At 48.0% G+C, this 25,482-nt stretch overlaps 2 protein-coding genes across 6 annotated transcripts in view; one reads left to right on the top strand and one right to left on the bottom strand.

Annotated features, from left to right (window-relative positions):
* Positions 1-3,883, top strand: part of DRC3 (dynein regulatory complex subunit 3) — a 38,574-nt gene extending 34,691 nt beyond the window's left edge. For 2 of the 3 annotated variants that reach the window (XM_081161451.1, XM_081161450.1), the window contains 2 exons: positions 1,906-2,037; positions 2,540-3,864. In XM_081161451.1, coding sequence (XP_081017577.1) covers positions 1,906-2,037; positions 2,540-2,653 — 246 coding nt within the window. In that variant the 3' untranslated portion in view covers positions 2,654-3,864. Of the gene's footprint in view, positions 1-1,905; positions 2,038-2,539 lie in introns of all 3 variants that reach the window. The other variant, XM_081161449.1, reaches the window with a different exon arrangement.
* ATPAF2 (ATP synthase mitochondrial F1 complex assembly factor 2) lies at positions 907-25,439 on the bottom strand. Of its 3 annotated transcripts, XM_081161452.1 has the most exons (8): positions 25,067-25,439; positions 17,365-17,409; positions 16,988-17,133; positions 15,433-15,530; positions 13,260-13,340; positions 7,722-7,834; positions 7,097-7,212; positions 907-4,732 (listed from the first exon to the last, which is right to left on the bottom strand). In XM_081161452.1, exons 1-8 carry the CDS (start codon positions 25,197-25,199, stop codon positions 4,595-4,597), a joined length of 870 nt encoding a protein of 289 aa, XP_081017578.1. In that variant the 5' UTR covers positions 25,200-25,439; the 3' UTR covers positions 907-4,594. The 3 variants fall into 3 exon arrangements, with proteins under 3 accessions (XP_081017578.1, XP_081017579.1, XP_081017580.1); XM_081161453.1 differs by lacking the exon at positions 17,365-17,409 and having other exon boundaries at positions 4,349-4,732; positions 25,067-25,400; XM_081161454.1 differs by lacking the exons at positions 7,097-7,212; positions 7,722-7,834 and having other exon boundaries at positions 4,349-4,732; positions 25,067-25,431.
* Between the last annotated feature and the right edge of the window lie 43 nt (positions 25,440-25,482).

Below are 25,482 nucleotides of genomic sequence, written 5' to 3'. Positions count from 1 at the left end.
TCGGTGAGTCCCCAAAATGGGTATGGCAGAATGATCTGATCCCAGGTGGACATGGGGCAACAAATCCTCAAGCCACTGGCATCTCGGTGGTCCTGGGGAGGGAACCAGCTGTGCCCTTCTCAAAAGTCATCCCCCCAAGAAGTCACTTTAAAAGAAATGGGTCTTTACAGCCACAAGGCCCACAGGACAGGGTGGGGCCACTCAGGAGCCAAGACGGCTGCTCCTCAAGGGTTCTGCACACCCTACCTCTACCTTAGGGCTTTTGACCAGCAGAAACGGGAGGGGAAGCTAGAATGTTCTACCCATAGGAACTATTTTAAAGGCACACTAATGTAGCCACCATTCTAGGCAACCTGGAGTCCAGAAACAACTTGAAACTTACATTTTAAAATCATTTCTTTAAACCAGATTCCTTTCCTTTGTATTTTACAGTCACAGTTTTTCATAACCAATTCAAGCAGACTTCACTCCCACAGCTGCCTTCTATATATTCAAACTCTGGGGGGAACCATTTCTCTGCTTGGCTTCAGAGATCACTGTAACCCACTCTTTAAAATGGAAAATGAGGACCTGTCTGTGATGTGTCAACATGGCTGTGGCTGCTCTGAAGCGGCTGTACAACCCTGTGGCACACACTGCCTGAGGTCACAGGCAGGCAGGGTGGATGTATCTTTGAGCCTCCCCAAGAGCCTGGCCTGGGCCCTTCTATGCACAGAGGAAGGACTTAGTGACCTCTTGTCATCTCTCCTGTGTGACAGTGCCAGGTGCTCCCCAGAGGCCCCATGTCCCACACCAGCTAGTTTGGCTTTTCCATCTGGGATTCTGTGAAAAACCAGCATCCCATAAGATAGTAAGAGGTATTACTCTGAAAAGAATTCTGTGGCCAAATAAGTTGCAAAACTGAGAAAAAGTTAAAAGAGTTTATTTTCCACAGGATTTTCCAGAGCTGTCCCTGGAAGAGGGCTCTTGGCACTGTGAAATTCAGAGGGACCTAGGGTGTGCAGACTTCCCAAAGGCATTTGACCGAAGAATGCTATTTTTTAATTTTTTTATTTTTTAGAAACATTAACATCTCAAGATTCCACAGAACATATTTTGGAGACTATTAACAGTTACTATACAAAAGAACAAACATGTCCACACCCATATGCAGGCCTCTCCTCAGTGCAGAGCACTCAGGCCAGGCGCTGTCCTGGCATCTCAAAGTGTCCACTCCACGGGGGAAGCAGCCGCCTCTGAGGACTTCAGCTGCCGTCCCGCCCTGGGAAATGATTCCACTTGAGGGTCAACAGTGCCAGGCACACAGCAGCCACAGTGTGAACACATAGAGCCAGCCAGGTCTAATAGAGGGTGGCTGTTTTCAACAACTTTTTACAAGGTCAAGAATGCAAGCAAGCAGGAGACCCCATGTGTAGTATAAGGTTTGACCTGGTTAGCGTGGGCAGCAGTGGGGAAACAGTGTGGTGTGAGCGCCCATCTATTGGCAGGGCCTTCTGTCCTCAGAGCAGCCTCGAGCCCTCGGCCAGCCTCACACTTCCCACCTGGCCTGCAAGGGTCCAGGCAAGTCATACTTGAGGGTAACCAAGAGGGAACCATTCTGAAAGCCAAAGTCCTGAGTGAGGTTGCCTCCATCTAATCTGCCTTCTCCCTCGGATTGTAGTCAATGCCCTGGTTGACCCTTTCCCCATAGCACTCACCCCCTGCTCAGGGCTGGGAGGGCTGTCACCAGATGAGCTGTGAGAAAATTGCCCTGATACAAAGGTGAGCTCCCCACCGGGCACTGGCAGCCACCACTGGCACTGCCTCCACCAGCCAGGGGTGCTTGGGGCTCCTTTCCCTCCGCTCGCTGCTTTGTGCACAGGGAATAAGGAGGTACAGTTACTCACTTGATATTTCGCTCACCAGCTTTTTGTGGACAAAGACACACTTGTGAATGCTGTGGGGGCCTCCCATGACGTCCACCTCCTCAAGATTGACAACCGAGAAGATGAGCTGGTGACCAGGGTCAACTCTTGGTGCACACATTTAGTGGACAAGGTGAGTAGATATAACCAGCGGGCTGCACCAACACCTCTAGCTACCAGCCAGGAAGAAACAAGGCCTCTCCCCTAGTACATACGTTTGCAAGAAGAAATGAAGAAAGTAGTAAAGTTAAGGACTGTAGAACTCTACACTAAAGACTTCCTGTTGGCCACTTAGATTCTAAAGCCCATGTGCTTCATCATTTTTTTAACTCTCACCTCAAATACAGGGTGTCCCCCAAAATGCATCCACACTTTAACAGCTGATAGTGCAATTGATGCTTCTTTCTTTTCAGATTTAACTCATTGGAATTAATAATTATTCAAAGCGTGTTTACATTTTGGGGGGACACCCTGTACATAGATAGATGAGGCAGAACACAGGACACTGTGAAGTAAATGAAAGACGTAACTATGCAAAGTTCAAAGAACTACTTTTCTTTCCCCCAAACAACTCAGTGAAAGACATTAACCAATTATCTGACCCAAGGAAACTGGGCTCTGGTCTCGCCCCTCAGATTCACAAGGATGAGATCATGAGAAACCGCAAGCGTGTGAAGGAGATCAATCAGTACGTCGACCACATGCAGAATGAGCTGGACAACCTTGACTATGGCGACATTACAGACTAGGGCTGTCGGCCCCAAGGCTTCCTTTAGAAAGCACAGCACTGGCCCTGGCAGGAGAGTGTCCACTTCCAACCTCGCAGGGGAGACTGAGAGGATTTCTCAGCCCACAGCCCACAGCCCCTTTAATGCCATCCTTCCACCACCCTGCAAAAACTCCCAAATATAGAGAGAAATAAAGGACTTATATTGCCTTTCCTCCCTTCTTTAGAGAAGTAATCAGAATTTCACATTCACGTGTAAACAGGAGCAGTTAGCCAGTCTACTGAGAGCAACTCCCGAGGGGCTGCCAGTGGGGTGGACTCTGGCCGTGCCCGGTGTCAGCTGTGTGGCATTTTCTCCACATGCCCAGGGCAGGCTACTGGCTGTGGGCTGAGGCAGCCAGTGTGGACTGAGCCTTGCTCTCTTTGGGTGCTGGGGAGGGAAGCCAGGGAGGCCACTAGGCAGTGGCACCAAGGCAGAGGCTGCGGCTCTGTGTCTGAGCCTGGCCACCAGGACGAGAGACCCTCTGGGAAGGTGAAGAGCACAGCCGGGACACCCCACGCCACCTCTGCAGCCCAGCTGCTGTGTGGTGGGAATGTGACAGTACCTTCTCTGACCACGGTCACGGGTTCAGGGAACATGCCTGGAAAGTGTGCTGAAGCACCTGGCAAGCAGCCAGTGCCCCATGAATGGGAGTTATGCCATTTTGCTACTCAGGTGGGCAAGGTCAGACAGCTCAGAAAGCCATTGTTGCCTGAAACCAGACTCTCCAGTTTCCTTCCCCTGGGCCCTGGCACCATGACACCACCTGCCTCCCAGGACTGTGCAAGTGGCCAGTCAGGAAGACGCCGGGGCTCCCTGCATGGGACACATGCCGCCGGGGTGCCTTGCCCAGGCCTACCAGGGCTTTTAGCCCAGAAATAATGGACATTTCTATTTCCAAGAGTAAATTATATTTTTTCCCCCTGAAATAGTAGGAACAAGTAGAAACAATCAGCTTAGACCAAAGGAGTTACTTTCTAAATATCGTTTGATTTAAAACAAGGAAAAAAAGCCCAGCTGGTGTGGCTCAGCAGTTGAGCATTGACCTAGGATCCAGGAGATGGAGGTTGGATTCTCAGTCTGGGCACATGCCTGGGTTGCACACTCGATCCCCAGCAGGGGGCATGCAGGCATCAGCTGATCAATGACTCTCTCATTGATGTTTCTATCTCTCCCTCTCCCTTCCTCTCTCTAAAATCAATAAAGACATATAAAAAATAAAAATAAATTTTAAAATGAGGGAGAGCCTGGCCAGGCGTGGCTCAGCGGTTGAGCATCGACATAGGATCCAGGTGATTGGGGCTCAATTCCCGGTTGGGAAACATGCCTGGGTTGCGGCTGCAGCCGATCAATGACTCTCTCATCATTAATGTTTCTATCTCTCTCTCTCCCTCTCCTTTCCTCTCTCTGAAATCGATAAAGATATATTAAAAAAAATTAAAAATTTTTAAAAATGAGGGAGAAAAGCCTTTGGGCTTCAGGTCCAGGGCCACACCTGGACACACAGAGTCCATAGGGCCGTCTGCTGAAGACATGATGGCAGGACAGTGAGGCTCCTGGCCACAGGCAGCAGATACCAGCTTGTGCTGTGGGAGCTAAGCTGTCCCTGGTGAAACCCAGATATGACAAGGGGAGTGAAGATATGTGGAGGCACAAGTGAAAACAGGGCTCAACATCTTTCCAGGGTGGAGAAATATTTAATAAAATCAGGATTGAGAGAAAGCCACTTGTACACCTTGACCCCGCCCTCATGCTGTTTGGGCAAGGGCACCGTGGTGGACTCAAGGTGACCTCCAGAATGCTGCACTGCCTCAGACATCTCAGGCAACACTAAGTGAAGGCTAGGCCCTGGTGTCCGCAGGTTCAGGGTGCCAGTGGCTGTGCAGCCTCTGTCCTGCGGGTGTGCAGGCGCACCACCAGACCTCACTCTTGCAGGAGCTTGTGCTTGACCGTGGTGCTCTCCGAGCAGAGATGGATGAAGAGGGCGCCCGCGGCTGTGCGCGCCCGCAGCTCCTGCAGCTCGTAGTCATGGGCCCATTCAACATTGCCCCACTTTTGGATCTGAGGACAGGATAAGAAGTAATGTTGAGTGAGCAGCTTAGTGTCCAGCTGCTGCCAGCTGGAGCCACATACCATCCCTAGAGCTGGCCTGAGGGCCACAGGCTCCAATCTTGCCAAAACATGCAAGACACACATAGTGGGGAGGCAGCAAGTAAGAACACAGAGGTGGCCAGAGCAGGCACTGGTGTCTAGAAGGTGTGGATGGTCTAGGATAGGTGCAGTCCAGGCCCAGGGCCAGCAGGTACCCACCACTACTAGGGATGCCAGGCACTGAAACCATGCATGTCTTCCCTGAGGCCGACCTGTGCACCATCCTTTCTCTCACACTTCTTCCTACAAGGAGGCTGGCGTAGGCAACCTGTAAAACATCATCCCACCCAGCTGGCATGGCTCAGCGATTGAGCATCAACCTATGAACCAGGAGGTCATGGTTCCATTCCCGGTCAGGGCACATGCCTGGTTTACAGGCTCAACCCCCAGCAGGTGGCGTGCAGAGGCAGCCGATCAATGACTCTCTCATCATTGATGTTTCTCTCTCTCTCCTTCCCCCTTCCTCTCTGAAATCAATACAAAAATATATTTTTTAAAAATGTGATCCCCTTGTGAGATGCCTGACCAGGCAGGGCTGCAAGTGGCCCCCAAGTGAGTGGGATAAAAAAATCAACCAGGCCACAGGGTCACTTTACCTGACTCCAGGGGGTGCTACAGCACTGCAAAGGCCTCTCCACTCTACACATGGGACAGGGCTGCAGACTTCTCTCCAGACTTTAAACTACAGGGGAAACCCTGGACATTCAGTGTGGCTGTCCAGATGTCAGTATCCCTCCCATCTGCCCCTGTTGGCTCCTCCCTGGGCGGGGGCCCAGAAGGCCTGGCCTGCCTGCCCCACCCATCCAGGAACTGGGAATCAGCTGCCACAGAAGCTATCTGCAGTGCTGGGTGGCCTAGTCTCAATCTGGACAACTGTGATTAACCATCTGGAGAGCATTTTATACTTTGAGAGAAATCACGTACTTCCCGTTTTGTGACAGATCAAACCTGAAGTTCAGAAAGCAATGGCCTGGCTTGGGTCAAAAGCAAAGCCCAGACCAGAAACCAGGTTTCCTGGCCTTCTATCTCTCAGAATCCTCACAGCCTCACATCCCCACAGGTCACCCCTTTCCCCATTTAATTGTTTCTAACATCCAGAGAATAGCTAGCCTCTTTTACAATACAGAGTTTCCCCCAGGCATTTTTCTGAGCAGGTGACTAGATGGACCTGGGCCATTATGAAAGGGCTTCATCATGCTAGGAACCAATTTGTAATAGCAACCTTATGAGGCAGGAGAAAAAACGGCAGCAAAGACTGCCTTAATTCTGTTAAAAAATTTGAGCCCTGGCCAGGTTGCTCAGTGGTTAGAAAGTCATCCCGTGCACTGAAGGGCCACAGGTTTGATTCCCAATCAGGGCACATACCTGGGTTGTGGTTTTGATTCCCAGTCAGGGCCCGTACAGAAGGTGACCAACTGATGTTCTCTCTCACATCAATGTCACATCTCTCTCCCCTCCTTCTCTAAAATCAGTGTACATGCCCTCGGGTGAGGGTTAAAAAAAAGTTTGGCCCTGGCTAATGTGGCTCAGTTGGTTGGGCGTCGTCTCGTGCACCAAAAGGTTGCCGGTTCGATTCCCAGTCGGGGCACAAGCCCAAGTTGCAGGCTTGACCCCGAGTAGGGGTGTGCAGGATGCAACCAACTGATGCTTCGCTTTCTCATCGATGTTTCTCTCTCCCCCTTCCTTCCTTTCTAAAAAGCAATTTTTTTTTTTAAAAGCAAATGACAGCAGAGCAAACCCTAATTCTGTGTCCACTACATCAGCACCTGTGCACAGCAGCAGCTCCCTCTGTGCCCCCTGCCGCTCAGATGACCTGTGTGAATGTCAGGGCACAGAGCTCAGCCTAGAGCACCCACGTGGCTCCCAGCCATTTTAACAGGCCCATTCTGCAGATGTGCCAGGCCAAATGATCTTGATTTGCCTGCAGGGTGGGGGGGGTGAAGGCCTTGATCCGGAGTCACCTGGCTCCAGCATTTCCTGAGGGTGTGGCCTGTGCCTCGGTGTCCTCCTGTGTTACATGGGGATAACAACAGCCCTCACCTGACCAGGTTGTTTAGAAGAGGAGGTGAGGCAATGAGGGGAGAGCTGAGCACAATGTTGGAAAGTAGTGGTAGTACACAGTTATTTTTTATTATTTGTTGCAGTTTCTGTTCTGTACACAAAAGTAATAAAACAGAAGGGTTAGCTCTCCCCCCACCCCCAGTTAGTCTGAAGCTGGGAGGGATGAGGTGGGCACTGGAGGTACCCGCCTCTGGGCCACTGGCCGAGCCTCACCTGGTACTCCTCCTCCAGGCGTGACAGCAGCACGGCCTGCTCCACTGTCAGGCGCAGGTCAATCAGGCCCAAGGTCAGCATCATGGACTTGAGTTGGGCCACTACAAACTCAATTCCTGCAGGGACACAGGCCAAGTCAGGACCCAGGGCACCTCCGCCCTGAAACAGACAGAGCAGTTGCTATACCTATTCCTTGTGAGTCCCTCCATCCCTAGAAAGGTGCAAAGGTACCAGGCAGTGGAAACAAATTACAGGGCACATGGCTTCTTGACCAACTTTGTAGCCATTCCTCACTCTCTGCCACGAGCACTCTGGTTTTCCTTGGGGGAGATGCCTCCTCTGGTCCTACCTGTGGTGGGCGCATGACCTGAACCACTTCACCTCCTGCCCCAGTGACTGGTTCACAGATGGGCATAGGTCCTAGTCCAGGTTGATAAGACTTGAAGTTCTGAAGAAGAGAAAGCCAACTTTCTCCTAGAAGGATGTGAGCCTGCTGTCCCCTCAGACTGAACAAAAAAGTGAAAATCAGAGCCACGCCCTGAGCCTTCCTGTGACTCTCTGGGCTGTGGATACCTGGGCCTGGGTGTCCCTCCACAGTCTGAGGCCCAGGAAATGCCAAGCATACCTTGTAGGGCCCACATGTTGTAAGATGCCAGGTGGCTGGCGAGTACCTCTCGGGTTCTGGCTGGAATGCTGGGCCCCAGTATGCTGGTTGAAGAGCCGATCTCCACGCCATATCTGAAAGGAAAAGGCTTTGGTGTGCTGTGCATCTCAGCTTTTGTCCAGGAACAAAGCCCTAAACTGCTGAGCAGGTGAGTACCCCCTTCAGGGAAAGTGGTCAAGAAGTCAGTCCTGGGGATTCTGGGAACGACTGCCACTGTAGTCAGTGGCCTCCTGACCTAATAATTTCCATCCTGAGTAAAGCCAGAGGATTAAGAAACCGCCCTGAGTGGAGGCACAGTCAGTGAGTCGTGCAAGCAGGGGCCTCACTCACGTGAGGCTGCCAGAGACTATCTGCCTGGAATCTCTGTCAAAAGCATGGATTACTGCTTTTTAAACTTTTTAAGAAGCATTTTCACATTGAGGTCATAAAAGATTTAAGTATCATTTTCCTTCAATAATATTTGTGTGTGTCCTGTACCATTCAATCACTTTATTAAATATTTATTAAGCCTCTATATACACAAGGCATTGTTTTTTGTCGGGGACATGAGCTAGCTTCAGGAATGATACATTTTCAAGAACAATCATAACTCCATAAAATACAGGAAAAACATAATAGAATAAAAGCAAATTTTAAATTTTTCTATTTTTTTGCTTAAATTTTTATTTTCCAATTGCAGTTGATGTACAATATTATGTTAGTTTCAGGTGTAGAACCTAGTGATTAGACATTTATATAACTTACAAAGTAATCACTCTAATAAATCTAGTACCCACCTGGCACTATACATAGTTATTACAATATTATTGACTATATTCCCTATGCTCTATTTTACATCCCATGACTATTTTGTAACTACCAATATGTGCTTTTTTTTTTAATCCTCACCTGAGGATATTTTTTTCCCCATTGTTTTTTTTTAAATCCTCACCCAAGGATATTTTTTCTATAGCTTTTCAGAGAGAGTGGGAGAAACATCGATGTAAGAAAGAAACACTGATTGGTTGCCCCCTACATGTACCCTGACCAGGGCCAGGAATGGAGCCTGCAATGGAGGTACGTGTCCTTGGCCGGAAACGAAGCCAGGACCCTTCAGTCCAAGGGCTCACAGTAACCACTGAGCCAAACCGGCTAGGGTCCCATTGCTTTTTAGAGAAAGTAGAAGGGAGGGAAGGAGGGGGAGAAAAGAAAAAGAGAAACACTGATGTGAGAAAGACACACAAATTGGTTGCCTCCCACACGAGCCCCAGCCAGGGCTAGGGACTGAACCTGCAACCCAGGTACATGCCCTTGACCAGGAATCGAACCCATGACCCTGAGGGGCATGGGCCGACACTCTAACCACTGAGACACACCGGCTAGAATCCCTTTACCCTTTTTCACCCAGCCTCCCAACCCCCATTGCCTCTGGTAACCATCAAAATTTTTTCTGCATCTATAAGTCTGTTTCAGTTTTGTTTTGTTGTTTAGATTCCACATATAAGTGAAATCATATGGTATTTGTCTTTCTCTGTCTTATTTCCCTCAGTACAATATCCTCTAGGTCCATCCATGTTGTCGCAAATGGTAAGATTTCATTCTTTTCCATGGCTAATATTCCATTGTACACATGCACCACCTCTTCTTTATCTATTCGTCTATTGACAGGCACTGAGGTTGCTTCCATATCTTGGCTATTGTAAATAATGCTGCAATAGATATACAGATGCATATGTCTTTGGGTTTCTTCAGACAAATAAATGCCCAGGGTGGAATTGCTGGGTCCTCTGTCTCTTGTTACAGCCTTATTTTAAAGTCTATTTTGTCTGGTACAAGTATTGCTATTCTAGCTTTTCTGTTTCCATTTTCATGAAATAACTTTTTCCATTCCTTTATTGCAGTCTGTGTGTATCTTTCAATCTGAAGTGAGCCTCTTATAGACAGCATATGTATGGGTTTCTTTTTATATCTATTCAGTGACTCTATGTCTTTTGATTGGACAATTTAATCCATTTGCATTTAAAGTGATTGTTGATAATATGTATTTATTACCATTTTATTATTCATATTCTTGACCTCTTTTCGTCTTAAAGAAGACCCTTTAACATTACTTTTAATACTGGTTAAGGGGTGATGAACTCCTTTAGCTTTTTCCTTGTCTGGGAAGCTCTTTATCTGACCTTCAATTCTGAATGATAGCTTTGCTGGGTAGAGTAATCTTGGTTGTAGGTCCTTACCTTTCATCACTTTGAATAATTTGTGCTACTCCCTTCTGTCCTGCAAAGTTTCTGTTGAGAAATCTTCTGTTGACAGTCTTATGGGAGCTCCCTTGTAGGTAACTAAGTGCTTTTCTCTTGCTGCTTTTAAGATTCTCTCTTTGTCATTAAACTTTGGCATTTTAATTATGATGTGTCTTGGTGTGGGCCTCTTTGGGTTCATCTTGTTTGGGACTCTCTGTGCTTCCTGGGTTCATGTATCTTTTTCCTTCACTCAGACAATTTTTCTGTCATTTTTTTAAACAGGTGTTCAATTCCTTGCGCTCTCTCTTCTCTCTTCTCTTACCCCCATGATGTGAATGTTGGTACATTTGATGTTGTCTCATCATTCTGTCCCTTATTCTTTTTGGGATTTTTCTTTTTGCTGTTCTAATTGGGTGTTTTCCGCTACCTTATGTTCCAAATAGCTGATTCAGTCCTCTGTTTCATCTAATCTATTGATTCCTTCTAGTGTGTTCTTCATTTCAGTCATGTAATTCTTCATTTCTGACTGGTCCTGTTTTGTGTTTCCTCTCTCTCTCTGTTGAAGTTCTCACTGAGTTGATCTACTCTTTCCCTAAGTTCACTGAGCATCCTTATAACCAGTGTTTTGAACTCTATATCTAGTAGATTGCTTAACTCCATTTAATTTAGTTCTTTTTCTGGAGTTTTGTTCTATTCCTTCATTTGGGACATGTTTGTCTCATTTTGGCTGTCTCCCTGTGTTTGTTTCTATGTATTAGGTAGAGCTGCTACATCTCCCAGTCTTCGTATAGTAGCCTTACGTGGTAGGTGTCCTGTGGGGCTGCCTCCCCCGGTCACCCAAGCAGGGTGCTCCAGGTGCACCCCCATTGTAGTTGAGCCTTGACTGCTGTTGGCACATTAATGGGAGGGACTGACCCCCAGGCAAACTGGCTGCAAAGACTGGGTGAGATTATAGCAGAAGAGCTCCTGTACAGAGGCCAACCCCACAAAGCAGGTCTCACTTCAGTGGGACTCAGGTACTCACCAAGTCCACCTCTTGTGTGTGTTACAAGTGGAAGTGGTTGGGTGGTGCTCCAATGTGGTCTGAAGCTATTCACTGGGTGCACTGGCTCTGGGGCCTCCTGGGAGGTGCAGGTCAAAGTCAGTCCTTGCCTGTGCCCTCTCTGGGGTCACCCAGTATGAGCTACAAAGTGATCTGCAGATGGCTGCCACTTGTTCTGGGCTTGGAGAGGCCAAGCTGCAAACCAAGGCCTCTCCTACTAGTGCCAGGCTTGGGGCTGCTTAGCAAGAGGTATGGGGCTTGCTGAGGCCAAATGCTGCTTGTTTGGGGTTTGTGGACCTTTGGGAGATTTTAGGAAAGTTCTGTAGCATGAGCCAACACAGACTGTTTCTATGGAAACACCACTGGAAGCAGCTTGGGCTAGCCCAAAAGTTAGATGAGGCAGGGTCTCAGGGAATCACCAGGTCTGGGTGAACAATGATAGCCAGGTTGATGAAGTCTCAGATATGGCACCTGCCTACTGGGGGAGGGCTCAGCAAGGGAACAATGGCCTCTGCCAGCACTTCTGTCTGGGAGAAAGCTGCCCCGCCAGCCTTTCCCTTGAAGCCATGCCATTCAACTCCTCCCATATGTCCCTGGTGCCTTTCAGAGCTGCTCCCCTTGCTGGAGCTCAGAGGGAGTGAGTCCATGCATGGGCTCTTTAAGTGGAACACCTGGGACTCCAGCAGCCCTCCATCTCACTCACCCACAATCCCTACTGATTTTCACAGCCAGAAGTTATGGGGACTTCTTTTCCAGGCACTGGAACCCTGGGCAAGGAAATATGGTGTAGGGTTGGGAACCCTCGCTCCTCGGGGGGTACCTCCACAGCTGAGATTTCCCTCCTGACTTTTAACCACCACACATGGGTGTGGAACCTGCCTGTTCTGCATCTCTGCCTCTCCTACTAGTCTTAATGTGGCTTCTTCTGTATATTCTTAGTTATGGGACTTCTGTTCAGCTAGATTTCAAGTGGTTTTCAATGATGGCTGTTCTTTAGTTTAGTTGTAATTTTGATGCAGTCGTGAAAGGATATGAGTACCACATTTACCTACTCCACCATTTCACCGGAAGTTGTAATTTTCTTTCCTGTATCACTGACTTTTCCCATTTGTTTAGAAATATTCTTGCTGAAAATTTTAATAGTACAAATGGAACACAGCAAATGGCCCAGTTTTTCTGTAAATTATTAACAACAAGAAATCTCAACTGCCACAAAAAGCTGACAATTTGGGGGTTTTTTGTTTGTTTTTGTTTTTTGTTTTTAAAAGCTTACAATTTTGTATCATAGCAGAGATCTCCAGGCACCTAAATATTGTTTTATTTCATTAGACACCAAAGTGAAATTATGTCCTTATAGTTCTTACATAGTACTACAGTTGTAACATTTCACTTGATCCTTTAATACACTGGCTATAGCTTTTACTATAGATTACAAGGATGCCTGGCACATTGTGGCTACTCAGAAAATGTGTACAAATGAGACAGGCCGAATGACAGACATCACTTTTGTGAAAAATTCTATGCCAAAAACTACTCCACATAAGCTTACAAAATACTGTGGGGTCAAGACAGTACCGAGGTACTAGCCCTTCCTGAATTTTGCCACCACATCAATAGTCTATTCAGTCTGCACGAAAGAGTCTTCCTGCTAAGGAAGAATACTGGGCAGCATCAATTCCTGGGCACCTTATATCCACAGGATAAATGTTACATATAATTTTGTAGGATGCTGTCCAGAGTTTTCTCCATGTGTGTATGTATCATACACACTGTTTTATGATTTATTTTAATAGTGTAGCAACTGTGACATCGGTAAAGATGACAACTGCCAGAATGTGTGCATTTACTGTGTGCCAAGCAGGATGCTAACCATCACTTCATTTACTCCTCACAATATCCTAAGAGGTCGGGACTATAAGCCCCACTCACAGACAAAGAAGCTAACCCTTAGGGAGATCAAGTCACTAGCTCAAGGCCACACAGCCAATCACGGCACTGCTGGGGCCCCGCATCTACACTCGGCACTATGCCTACTAATAACAGGTGCTTGGTGCATGATGGCTGAAACAAATTTGAGGAACATCTTTTCCAAAGTGGCCCCATTACTGAACATCTGGACAGTGTGAAATCCCAAGGGTGCTCTGGACTCAGAAGTCTACTAGCTAAGGGCTCTGCTTTGTCCAGCATGGCCCCCTGACCCTAAGAGCCTGCCCAGCACCACAGGGTTGCATATCTTACCTCTTCTCGGCCCATTCTAGGATTGGGTCCCACTCGTTCTTTTGAAGTTCCACTAATGTCTCTGGCTCTTCCACCCTGTAGCTAATTCATTGCAAAAATCACCTTCATTAATAAAAAAGTACAATTCCTTCATTCCGTGACAGACAACAGAAAACCACAAAAGGCAACAGCAAAAAGCACATCACTACTGTCCCAGCCCCACAAATCTTTCCCCTAAAGCAGTGAGGCCGTAGGGCCAGAAGCAGAGCACCATCTGGGAACTTGTTTAAGAGCAAGTTCTCAAGCCCCACCCCATAACTATGGAAAGCAGCACCTCTGGGATTGTTTTAACAAGCCCTCCAGGGGATTCTAATGTGAGCCTGAGTTTGAGAACCACTGTCCTACATGTCCCTAATTATTTGAAGGGTCAAGGCCGGCAGCACTATGTTAGTACCATTATGAACACTAATACTGGATGCTCAAATCCACACCCACTCGGCCCTAGGATGCTGAATGTGAATGCTGTATAGAACTGTCACTGCATCCCTACCTACCTGCACCCCTTCCAAGAGGGCATGTTCCTGGCCACAGACCAAGTTGCCTGTTTGGACTTCATGAGCCCACCTGCCTCCTGACTACAGATGCAGATGCTGCCACGAGGCTTGACGCCACCGATGCCAGGCTATACCAGTTGTTTTGACTAAGAGACATAGAGATGGAGTCAGCTGAGGGGAGCTTAGCTGCAAGGCCTCATGGGACAGGAACCCAAGTGGGCACCGTGGAAAACCAGTCCAATGTGAACAGAGGGGAGAAGAGAGATTACATGTGTGTAAGAAAAGCTGGGCTGCTGAGGAGCAGACAAGTGTGTGGACTCTCCCCCCAGGGCAGAAGGAGGAACTCTGGTTTCCAACCTTCCAGCTCCCACATCGCATGGCCAACTGTCAATTTCCTATTAGAGTCCCTGTATGGCTTTTAAGAAAACCCTTTTACCAGAGCTAGGGTTTCTGTTCCCTGCAATTAAATGGCCTCTAACACATATGGAGTGGACTTTCTGACTAGCAACTCAAAACTGGCACTGCAGGCCACCTCTCCAGGAGTGCCATTCCCTCCTCACCCCACTGCTGACTTCACATGCCAGCTGTGAGATAACTGAGGCTGCTAGAGCACTCAGCCAACAGACACGGGCGGCTCAGCCAACTCAGCACTTCGTCAACTTTCCTTCAACGTCACTAACCAATTAGCTAGAGAACACAGAGAAGGGAACTCCTTCAGCCTGAATGCCTTAAGCTGGGACATCAGTTCTTTTCCTGCCTTTGGGCTCCGAATGAAACACTGGCTCATTCCAGTTCTCAAGCCTGCTGGAGTGGTACACGTCAACTCTCATGGGTATCCAGTTCACTACTGAGACCTTGGGATTCCGTCTCCAAAATCCTGTGAGTCACTGTTTATAATAAATATGTGTGTATGTGTGTATGCATGTGTGTGCATGTGTATGTACAGGCGCGTGTACATGTATATGTGTGTGCGCATGTGTGTGTACATGTGTATGTGCGTGTATGTGTGTATACACACACATACATCTTTTAAGCCTTCAGACCCGGACTGAACTATGCCCCTGGCCTTCATTATCTAGCTTGCAGATGGCAAGTTGTGAGACTGCTTGGCCTCTGAAATTGGGTGAGCCAATTCCTATAATACGTACATATGTATATTTAAAAAAAGGAAAATAAAGAACATAGGCACGATGGGAATATTTAGAAATGAGGAAGCCAGTTCCCAAACATCAGCGCCTGCCCACCCCTGTCCAGCTGACAAGCAGCGGGAAGGGTGCCTACATGAGACTGTCTAGTAGGCAGAAGCAGAGGGTCAGAGGCCCTGCTGGGGGTTGGCAAGTGACCCCCTTGGTTCTAGAGCCTGCAAGAGCTGCTTACACCCCACTCCACCCCAGGCCAAGGGACAGCTGCCAGGCTGCAGAAGAGCTGTGCCCAGTGCTCTGACACCACTGCAGCCCGAGGAGTTCTCTGTCCTGGGGGTCTGCAGAGCAGCTGAATGCTAGTATTAGCTAGACTGTTTTCCCTGCCCTGGGACATAAAGGAAAGGGGCTGCCTCTTCTACCTATAACTGGGTAAATGAGGCAAAACAGCCCAAGGAACTCACTAGGTCCAAGGGGAATGCTCATCTAAACGTCAATTACCAGATGGTGTCGGTGTCCAGGAACTTCACAGCTGCCCGGATCAGCTGGTCCTTGTTTCGTTGCGTCGGGTTGTCTAAAGACGTGTTGCACAATGTGGTCTGAATCAAAAGGCAGAGAACCCTATCACCACCTACTGGGCCCGGGCAAAAGCACTGCGTTCCTGAGGACCCCGTTTCCAACCCACAGAGGCAGGGAGAGCCAGCCAGCCAGCGACACCCAGCAAGTAGCAGCGCCAAGCCCAAGCCTTTGACCCATGGTGTCTCCACAGCCTCCGCTGCAACACATCTGAGAGCTGACTACAGCCAGAGTCTGTGCCAACAGTGCACTGTGTGTGACAGCTCGTGGGACTCACAGAATATTCAGAGGCCCTAGGATTGATGTACTTCCTAAGGTTTCACACTCTTTACTACTGGGCTCTGCTGTACCACTTTGGATAGGTACTATTATACCCATTTCAGAGATGTGGAAACTGAATCCCACAGAGGTCAAATTCAGTTAAATAAGACACATAAGCATTACTGGAAACCAAATATGACTGAAAAGCTTACCAGCTGGCTCCCTTAACACCTCAGAAAGCAGGAGAACAAATCAGCCGAACCAGAAACAGGATTACTTTCCAGATTGGCCTTGTCGAGAGTAGGTTGCTAGGTACTCTATGATTAGTTTGTAGCCCCGTCAGCCTATGTCATAGACAAAGGAGCAGGCCAGGCCAGCATTGCAGCAGGGTGTGAAGATGTTGAGGAACATGCCGAGGTCCGGTATGTCAAGGCTGAGCTCGGCGGTGGCCAGGCTGATAGCACTAACTCCAGTGTTGACTGAATGCTCTCTGTATGTACCAGGAACCACACTCAGGCCTTTCTATGCATCAGCTCATTCCATCCTGATCACCACTCTATGAGTGGGCACTGTTATCACCCACCGCTCACAGATGGGGAACATGGGGCTGACATGGGGCAGTAACTTGCCCAAGGTTATAGTTTGGAAGCTGCAGGGCCTAAAGCCAGGGTCTAGCTGGCCCTTCCTCAGGCTGCTCTAGTGCCTCAGTGAGTCATACTGTATGGATGGGCACTGGCTCCATGGGGTCCTCACCTGCCCCACCTGCCCTGCCTGCCCCTTTGGTTCTTGCACTCAACCAATACTGAGTGCCAACTAAACTTCATACTAGGAGTTGGCCATGCACTGGTAAGACAGACATGGTTCTTCCATCTGTGCTTACAAGGCAGTGCAAACATAAAACAGACAATTACAAACCATGGTGCTGATGAAACAAAAGAATAGCTGCCATGATAGAAAATAAGACAGCAGGGCAGTTAGGGAGGGTGACATCTGCCCAAGACCAGAGACCCAGCCAGCCAACCAGCAGCACAGCGCTCTGAGCAGGGGACCTGCAGGTGGCCAGGCCACAGGGGGAGCGTTTCGCACATAGGAGGAGGCAAGTGTGGCTGTAGCCCATGCCCAAAGGCTTTATTGCAATTTGGATAGGAGTCTCAATTTTTGCCAGGTGCCCTAGAAAGCCACCAGCAGGCATCGGAGGATAGGTTTGTGAACTTGTTACCAGATGCATGGTGTAGAACTTGATGGTGTCCCGCTGGGAGTCCCATTCAGTGGCCACTGCGATGGCCAGGGCTTCGCTGGGGACAGTGAAGAGCTTGGCTTGGGGAGTTTTCAGCTTCCTGTGGTCCAGGTTTATCTCAAAGCCACCTTGAAAGATCAAATGAAAACCTCTCAGGGATTGTTAAGTGGGATTGAGTGACCATTCCTATATTTAGCTACTTGAACTGGTGCAGACAAGGACAACCCTGAGTCGCTCCATGGAGGGCTTACGGAAACATCTGACAAAAGCGCGAAGGGTCATCTCACCACCCAGCTGGCTGGAGGTGAAAATGTTTCTGCCCATTCACAGGAAAAAGAGGCGGAGCTTCTGACACTCACCTTCCCCCTGTGTGACGCTGACGTCCCGATAAAACCTCTTCCTTTCTGTGGGAAAGAGTTTCAGAGGCAGTGAAATCACATTGAGACAGCTCCGGGAGCGACGAGACCAGTCTGCATCGTTACTGCTAACTGCTGACTGACTCGATTTTCATATCGCTATTCAAGGTCTGCCCTACTCTCCGTGGCATGATCAACAGCTTCTGATCAAAGCCCGTGGCAGGAGGGCACTCGCCCTCCAGCAATAAGGGAGGAACAGGACAACTGGTCAAGCCCCCGCCAGCCCAGGGACAGTCTGATCACACAGCATCGTGAGCCAACAGACCGTCTGGCCCAACGGACTTTTCCAGTGCCTTCTGCTTTAACTTCTAAGCATGCTCCTCCCTCAGCACCCCCACTAGTGCTGCCCCCATGCCAGCACAATGTGCCCATTTCAGGCAAGAGGCCGATTCCTCTAAGGCAGGAGTGGGAGCCAGGGTGGACGTGATGTGCGTGTACATGCGTGTGGTGCCCAGGCAGTAAGCAGAGATCCCAAGAGCATTCCCATCCCCTATACTAATTAATTAACCTAATTAACCAGCTTGCCTGTGTGTTTAACAGGAACTCCAAACATTTCCTTTAGGAAGGGAAAAACCTGTGTCCTGTGTTTCCTTCTGAAAATAACTTGAATAAAATCTTATATGAAAATATAAACACATTCCTCCTCTTTCACCTGGGGGGATTAAAAACCAAGAGTACTGCATAAAGAATTATGCAGATTCCTTCAATTAACAAAGAACAAATAAGTCACATTTTGGAAGCTATAAACCATAACCCAGTCCTTACCATCTGTGATAAACAAAATCTTCATTCATTCATTCGTTTGTTCTTTCACATATTCATCAGGTACCTAAAGCCTTCAGAGTCTGACTAAAGTTACTTATTGGAAATAATGATGTAGCATGTGAAGGAAAAGGAGATTCATTAGTTTTTAATGCTTTTTAACTTCTTTTAATGTTATTTTTAACTAAGCTTCAGTTGAAGTTTTATTAATTCAAACTGACTATGGAAATCAGAACTTTGTTTAGTGTGGGAAGAGGGAGTAATGGAAAGAGAGTATCTGGTCTTACTCCAAACATTATATTTTTATGTTTTGCACATCATATGGGGGGTTTTTTCATGAATCTCATTTGCTATCCTTAATGCTTACAGATGGAAATTGCACCCCGTGGTTGCACTTACTAAACTAAGACCTAAACTGTTTTTCCACAAAAAATATTTGTACCAACCTTGTACCAGGTTCTTGGGATAAAACAGTGAATAAAACAGACAAAAATCCGTGTTTTCAGAGTTAAAATTTTTTTTAAGTGATCAGATCTGACAACTGATGATACTACATTATTAGAGCATGATCTACCACCTTCGTCTGAAATAATAACACTGATTCTCTCACACATCTGACACCAAAACTTCACCTCGCTGCTTTTAAGTTTCCCTGCTGTACAGGTTGTCAGTCATACTCAGAGGGCAGGTGCGACACATCTGGAGGCTCCTTGTGTGTCTGAAGGCCTGGATCAATGCATCCAGATGGCGGCCAGGATGCTCTCCAATGCCCTGGCTGGGCAGCATGTCTACAGCCAGGCCAGGCAGGAAGTGGGAAGAGCTGAAAGCTCTGACTCATCACAGGGGTGTGGGTGGGGATCCCCTGAGCAGGAAGTGTCAATGGAGAGCATTCTAGCACACTACCCCACACAGCCCTGGGAAATGGGTCCAGGAGACCTGGGGGCCAAGGAATGGACTCTGACAGCACAGGCCAAGACAGCAGGGTTTCCCACGAGGGAAGTCTTTTTTTTTCTTTCTGCTTTGCTGGCCAGGCCCACTTCTTTATCTGTTAGGAGGACAACTGGAAGAGGGTGGGATGGGTGCAGGCGCAAGGAAGGGGCAACCAAAATTGCTCAAAACAGGAGAAAACCATGTAGAAAAAGATAACAGCTGGGCAAAAGGAGCACGAAAGCTGTGAAGCAGCGGTCGACGGTGGGCCCACGTGAGGGTATGTTTTAAACAGGTATCTGAATGGAGCAGTGACAGGTGGAGGGCAAACTTCAGTCTTGGAAGTTTTAAAACAAACTTTGGTGAATATTAATCCCTTTCCAGGAAGTATGATAAGTCCTGGCAATAGGACTCAAAGCTCACCCCTACCCTGGAGGCACTAACTATCCAGCAGGGAGATGGACACTAAACTGGCCAAACAATAAAGTATAAGGAACACTGAGATACACGCTGGGGAAGCTCACTCCCCTATGGGCTAAAGGAATAGCTCCCAGCAGTCAGATTCCATCTGAGACTAAAGGGGAAGGAGTTAGTCAACCTGCACTGATAGGTTCATTTCTAGAGGGGGTACATGTGAGAGTTTCCAGCAGAGGAAACAGCTTACACGAAAGTCTGGGGCCTCAAGAGAGCACAGTTTTGAAGAACTAGAAAGGCAGTCAGGAGAAGACTGTAGCTATCCAGCAGAGAATGGTTAGAGATGCCCAGAGAGTGGTGGGGGCTAGATCTGGAGAGAGGGGTCAGTCGGTTACAGTGAGGAGGGCAGAGGGAGCCAAGTAAGGGTTCCCATAGGCAAATATGATCTGGAAAATTCAGTTGGTGGGAGTTGTGCTCCCCAACAATGACAGAAGATAAAGGTTCTTCACCTGGGCCCTCAAAGGTCTTGGGCTACACAGGACAGATCATGAGGCCACTAGAAGCCTACAAAACTTCCATTGTGTCCATGAATACAGGGCTAGCTGACAGCAACAGGAACACCATCTTTATTTTTTCCATTGTTTTTCAGAGGGAGGGAGGGAGGGAGGGAGATCAAACCAGCTAGGGCAGGAACACCATCTTTAAAGATGAAAGAAACAGCCTAGCCTTGTAGGAGCACGCAGAACTCGGGTCTATTTTGAGTATGAATCACTCCCTTTACAGAACATCTGTTTCTGTGGCAAAAACACACCCAGTGCCTTTTAAGAGACAATTTTGTGGACTATGTAGATACAAAGAAATGGGTATGTAAAAAAGTGCTGAATTTAAAAAGCTGACCACAAGAAAACAGGCTATGTAAGCAGAGACAAGTTACAAAAAACCTGCTTATGTGAAGGGTACTGAATTGGAAATTAATGTCCATTGGGTCCCATTTCCTGTGATGTTGCTTCAATCCATTTAAAGAAACAGGCTATTTTCTGTGTCATTTCCCCAACACTGCTCCTCCTGTCCCAGGCTTCATGGACCAGTGAGTGATCTTTCTATCAGCCCCCAATTACCAGGCTCTCTTTGCTCTATAAGGACTTTGCCTTGGTCTTTGCTCTTTATGCTCTTTGCCTCAGAACAAGGACTCCCACTGTGCACCAAGAGCTGGAGAAGCGCCCTCCTGTAGCTGCCTCACACTTATCTTTCTAACAGTGCCATCTGGCGGCCCTTAAGCTTTAAAGCTGAAATTCTCTCTCGGGCTATCCCTGCCATCCATAATGGAAGGAGAGGGGTCTCACACCAACCGTTGCTGGTATCAAAATTCTTCAGGCCAACTATATAAAGAACACTTACAACTCAATAATAAAAAGACAAATAACCCAATTAAAAATGGTATATGGATCTGAATAGACATTTCTCCAAAGAAAATATACAAATATACAATGAGCACATAAAAACATGCTCAACATCACTCATCATCAGTGAAATGCAAATCAAAACCAGGAGATACTGCCCAGGTGGGCATGGCTCAGCAGTTGAGCATGGACCTAGGATCCAGGAGATCGAGGTTCAATTCCTGGTCCAGGCACATGCCCTGGTTGCGGCCTCGATCCCCAGCAGGGGGCATGCAGGAGGCAGCCAATCAATGATGACTTTCTCATCATTGATGTTTCTATCTCTCTCTCCCTCTCCCTTCCTCTCTGAAATCAATACAGACATATTAAAACAAAAACAACCAGGAGATACTAGTTCACATTCACTAGGATGGCTATAATAAAAAAGACAGATAATAACAAGTGTTGACGAGGATGTGGAGAAACTGGGACTTGCATACACTGCTGGTGGAAATGTAAAATGGTGCAGCTACCTTGGAAAGCAGTGTGGCAGTTCCTCAAAATGTTAAACAGTTACTGTTTGACCCAGAAGTTCTACTTTAAGATATATGAGAAATGAAAACATATTCCCACATAAAAACTTGTGCATGAATGTTTATAGCAACATTATGCAGAATAGTCAAAAGATGGAAACAACCCAAATGTTCACCAATAGGTGAACAGATGAATAAGATGGAATATTATTCAGCAATGAAAAAGAACAGAGAACTAATACATGCTATAACTTAGATAAACCTTGAAAACATTCTAAGTGAAAAAAAGCCAGTCAAAATAGACCACATTCCATTTATATAAACTGTTCAAAATAGGGAAATGTATAGAAACAGAAAGTAGTGGTTGCCTAGGCTGGAGGGGACAATGGAGGGTGACAGCTAAAGGGCACAAGGTTTCTTTTTTGGGATAATAAAAATGTTCTAGAATTGACTATGGGTGGTGGTTGCATAACTCTGTGAATACACTAAAAACCATGTAATTGTACACTTTAAATAAATGAAAGATAAGTGAATTATACCTCAGTAAATCTGTTACAAAATTCTTCAGGCCAAATGTATCTGTCATAGCAATTAATGTAAATGGGCTAAATAATTAAACACACTTTTTCCAAATTGCTGTAGCATCCAGAGCAGAGGTTGGCAATTTTATTCTTTAACGAGCCAAATGGTAAATATTTTAGTCTTTGCAGGCCATTCAGTCTCTGTTGCAACTACTTAACTCTGCCACTGTAGTGAAAGCAGCCCTAGACAATATGCAAATGAATGAGTGTGGCTGTGTGCCAATAAAACTTTACTTACAAAAACAGGTGGCAGGCTGGATGCCTTATCTACAGATTCTCCCTCAGCCTGCCACAACCATGAGAAAGATGCCTCTGAGGTGGTAGACTCTGAGAAGCTAAATGACTTGTCCAGGTGTCAGAGAAGCTACAAATGAAGTAGACAAGACTTCTGCCCTTGACTTCACTGGGCATTCACACTCAGCCACACATGCTGCCTCTTCAGAACACTTTCCCCTCCAAGCAGCTGGTACCCAGCTGGACCGCCACACAGCCTCACACGGGTCTCCTTGCTGCCACATCTCCTCTAACACCCAAGTGACCCTTCCCTAACCCCCTTTTCTCCTCCTGACCAACTTCAATGTCATGGCCATTTCTATGGGGCCAAGATCAACCTACCTGCCAATCGAAGTCTTCATCAAGGCCCCACTTGGATTTAATCTTCCACCACTCCAGAGACTCTCAGAATCTCACAACTGGCAAAGTCGCTAGATCACCCATAGGCCTGATTCACATACCTCCCTCCCACTGTGCTTTATTCTTTCATTCCTTCATATTTTCTTTCACGACTGATGACCTACCATGTGCCAAGTACTTCCAAGAACCCAAGTTAGTAAGTGTGCAGTAGACAGGAATAGGAGCCCCAGCCTGGTAGCTCAGTTGGTTAGAGCATCGTCCAGATATGCCAACATTGTGGGTTCAGTCCCCGGTCAGGGCACATGCAAGAATCAACCAATGATGCATCAATAAGTGGAACAACAAATGGATGTTTCTCTCTCTCACACAAATCAATTTTTTAAAAAAAAGATTCTTTAAAAGAAAAGGAAAAGGAGATGGCAGATGAAAAGCCCCCATAATGGGAGTGGCATCCACTAGCCTAAACCAACCCTCTGCTTTTGCCAACTTAAATGAACGCCACCTCTCGTGTTCCTTTACACACTAACACAGGCACTCCAAATAGGGGGAGGGGTTCCCAATCAACTCTGCAACACTAGCGGGGAGTCCTACAGTTCCATTAAGTTCTGACACTATCCACTTGGAGCTGGTATCGGATCCCACAGGATAAGGGTTGAGTCCCACAAGACTGCCCACCCCACCCCACCCCACCTCCCCCCTTCAGACTCCAATAGAAAGTCTAGGTTGTCACAGGTGCTTCTGACCAACCCAACTGGATATAAATCGGAGGTTCCAATGTTGCCTCCTCAGGTTTGATTAATTTGCTAGAGCACTTCACAAAATTCAGGAAAACATTTCACTTACCAGATTACTGCTTTATTATAAAAAGATACAACTCAGGAACGGCCAGATGGAAGAACGCATAAGGGAAGGTATGTGGGAAGGGGCGAGGAGCTTCCATGCCCTTTCTGAACATGCTACTCTAAACCATCTCTGCATGTTCACCAACCAGAAGCTCTCTGAACTTCTCAGAACTCATAGTTCAGGGATTTTAGGGAATCATTATGTGGGCATATAGGCCATTAATGATCAATTCAATCTCTAGCCCCTCTCTCTTCCCCGGAGGTCAGGGAGTAGGGCTGAAAGGTCAACCCTCTAATCACGTGGTTGGTTCCCATGGCAACCAGTCCCAATTCTTAGGGATTTTCTAAATCACCTCACTGACATAAACTCAGGTGTGGCTGAAAGACACTCCTTTCATTTTTCTCACTCTGGAACTACTTGAGGATAAAAGGCCAACTATTTTAACAAAAGATTCTCTTATGGCTTTTAGGAGCTGTGTGCCAGGAAGAGGAGAAAGACCAAATATATATATATTTGTTATTATAAATCACAATTATCATAGATGCCCTTCCTTCTTCCTCTTTACTGGCTCTTCATGGCCTGCCTCCAGACCCTCCACCTGTGCCCTCAAAGGTGAAACTGCAGTTCCCAGCTACATACAACATTTGTATAAAATTATGGAACTTAACAGAAGGACCCTCAGAGGCAACCTAGTCCTTCAACTCACACAGGAAAAAGAGGCCCAAGGTCACACAGTACCTCAGGGGTCCCGCCAGCATCAGGCCCCCAGACTTGTACCCCTGCCATAATGCCCAAATGCCTGTCGAGTTCTAGATTTTCCAAGTAGGCGGTATTTCAGCAGGCCCCTCGCACACCGTCACCTCCAGACGTGTTCTAGCTGCCCCGCACTCTTCTTCCTCCTCTACACCGAACTCCTATTCATCTAGCAACGCTCAGTCTAAATGTCCTTTCAAAAACCCAGGGCCCTTTCTGGACACCCCGAGACGGGAGTGGGTGGTTCTTCGTGTTCTCACAGCTTCTTTGTACTTCCCTTACCACAGGGCATTATTAGCTACTGTTTAACCAGAATATGACAACTGCACTGGACAATGAACATCATCCAGGCGGGGACCAAGCCCTACCGGTCTTGAAGATCACCGGTGCGAGCTCCTAAGGCACAGAATGCAGGCCGACGGGCTGAGCTTTGCCCTCCACTAGCCTCTGGGTCTGCTCTGTGACCTTGGAGTGATCAACATACAGAACCCGAATTTCCCTGTCTGAAAACATGGAAAACATCCGCTTTCCTTATTAAAGAGAAGCAAGCTGCAAACTTTGAGAAAAACCGCGCATGTCAAATGTCAATTACTGTCTCCTGCCTTGAAGACCTGCGTGAGACGTGCGCGACGCGCGCCCTGTGGGGGTCCTTGCCCGAGTCTGGGGTTCTTTCCCAGTCTGTAACGGGACCCGGCTAGCCGGGTCACCCCGTGAGCCTGAGCCCCGCCTCGGTTACCCAGCCCCGCACGTAAGAACCTCTCAGCCCACCGTAGCCCGGCTGGCCTCTGGCCAAAGGGGGACGTGCCCTGGCCTACCTTACCTGCCGGGGGAGTGTAGGCCCGGAACGGGGACGGGATGTTCGCCCCCGTCCCCACGGAGGCCGTGGGACCACCTGAGGGTCGGTTCAGGAGACCGCGCCACCCGACCCGCAGGCAGAGGTAGTTCCTCCACATCGCGCCCGAGGGCCTGGGCGCACAGCCGGTGCGAAACCTGAGAGCAGGAAACACGGCAAACACGGACCCCAAAGCCGCACGCTCTGTCTGTACGGAAACCTCTCACCGCCGCCCCGGCGCCTCAGACTCCTGTGGGCGCCGCCATCTTCCCCAGGACGCCGACCGCGCACCGTCACCCGGCGCGCCGCCCGCGCACACCCCAGTCAATCGCCACACGGGAGCACCTTGCCCCGCCCCCCCAGCCGCGCTCTGGAAGGAGACTACAAGTCCCAGGGGCGCGCCG

The sequence above is a fragment of the Miniopterus schreibersii genome (assembly GCF_964146895.1).
Source record: "Miniopterus schreibersii genome assembly, chromosome: 16".
In the NCBI taxonomy this organism is placed as follows: Eukaryota; Metazoa; Chordata; class Mammalia; order Chiroptera; family Miniopteridae; genus Miniopterus; species Miniopterus schreibersii.
The sequence above is the reverse complement of the archived record's forward strand: the minus strand, read 5'-3'. Positions and strand labels throughout refer to the sequence as shown.

What these genes read in the sequence shown, in the direction of transcription:
- ATPAF2 (XM_081161452.1), bottom strand. Translation starts at nt 25,199, where the DNA reads ATGTGGAGGAACTACCTCTGCCTGCGGGTCGGGTGGCGCGGTCTCCTG. An exon ending in CAGCGTCACACAGGGGGAAG is followed by an intron (nt 17,134 to 17,364) that starts GTGAGTGTCAGA and finishes TGATCTTTCAAG; the next exon opens with GTGGCTTTGAGATAAACCTG. An exon ending in GCCTGGAGGAGGAGTACCAG is followed by an intron (nt 4,733 to 7,096) that starts GTGAGGCTCGGC and finishes TCCTGTCCTCAG; the next exon opens with ATCCAAAAGTGGGGCAATGT.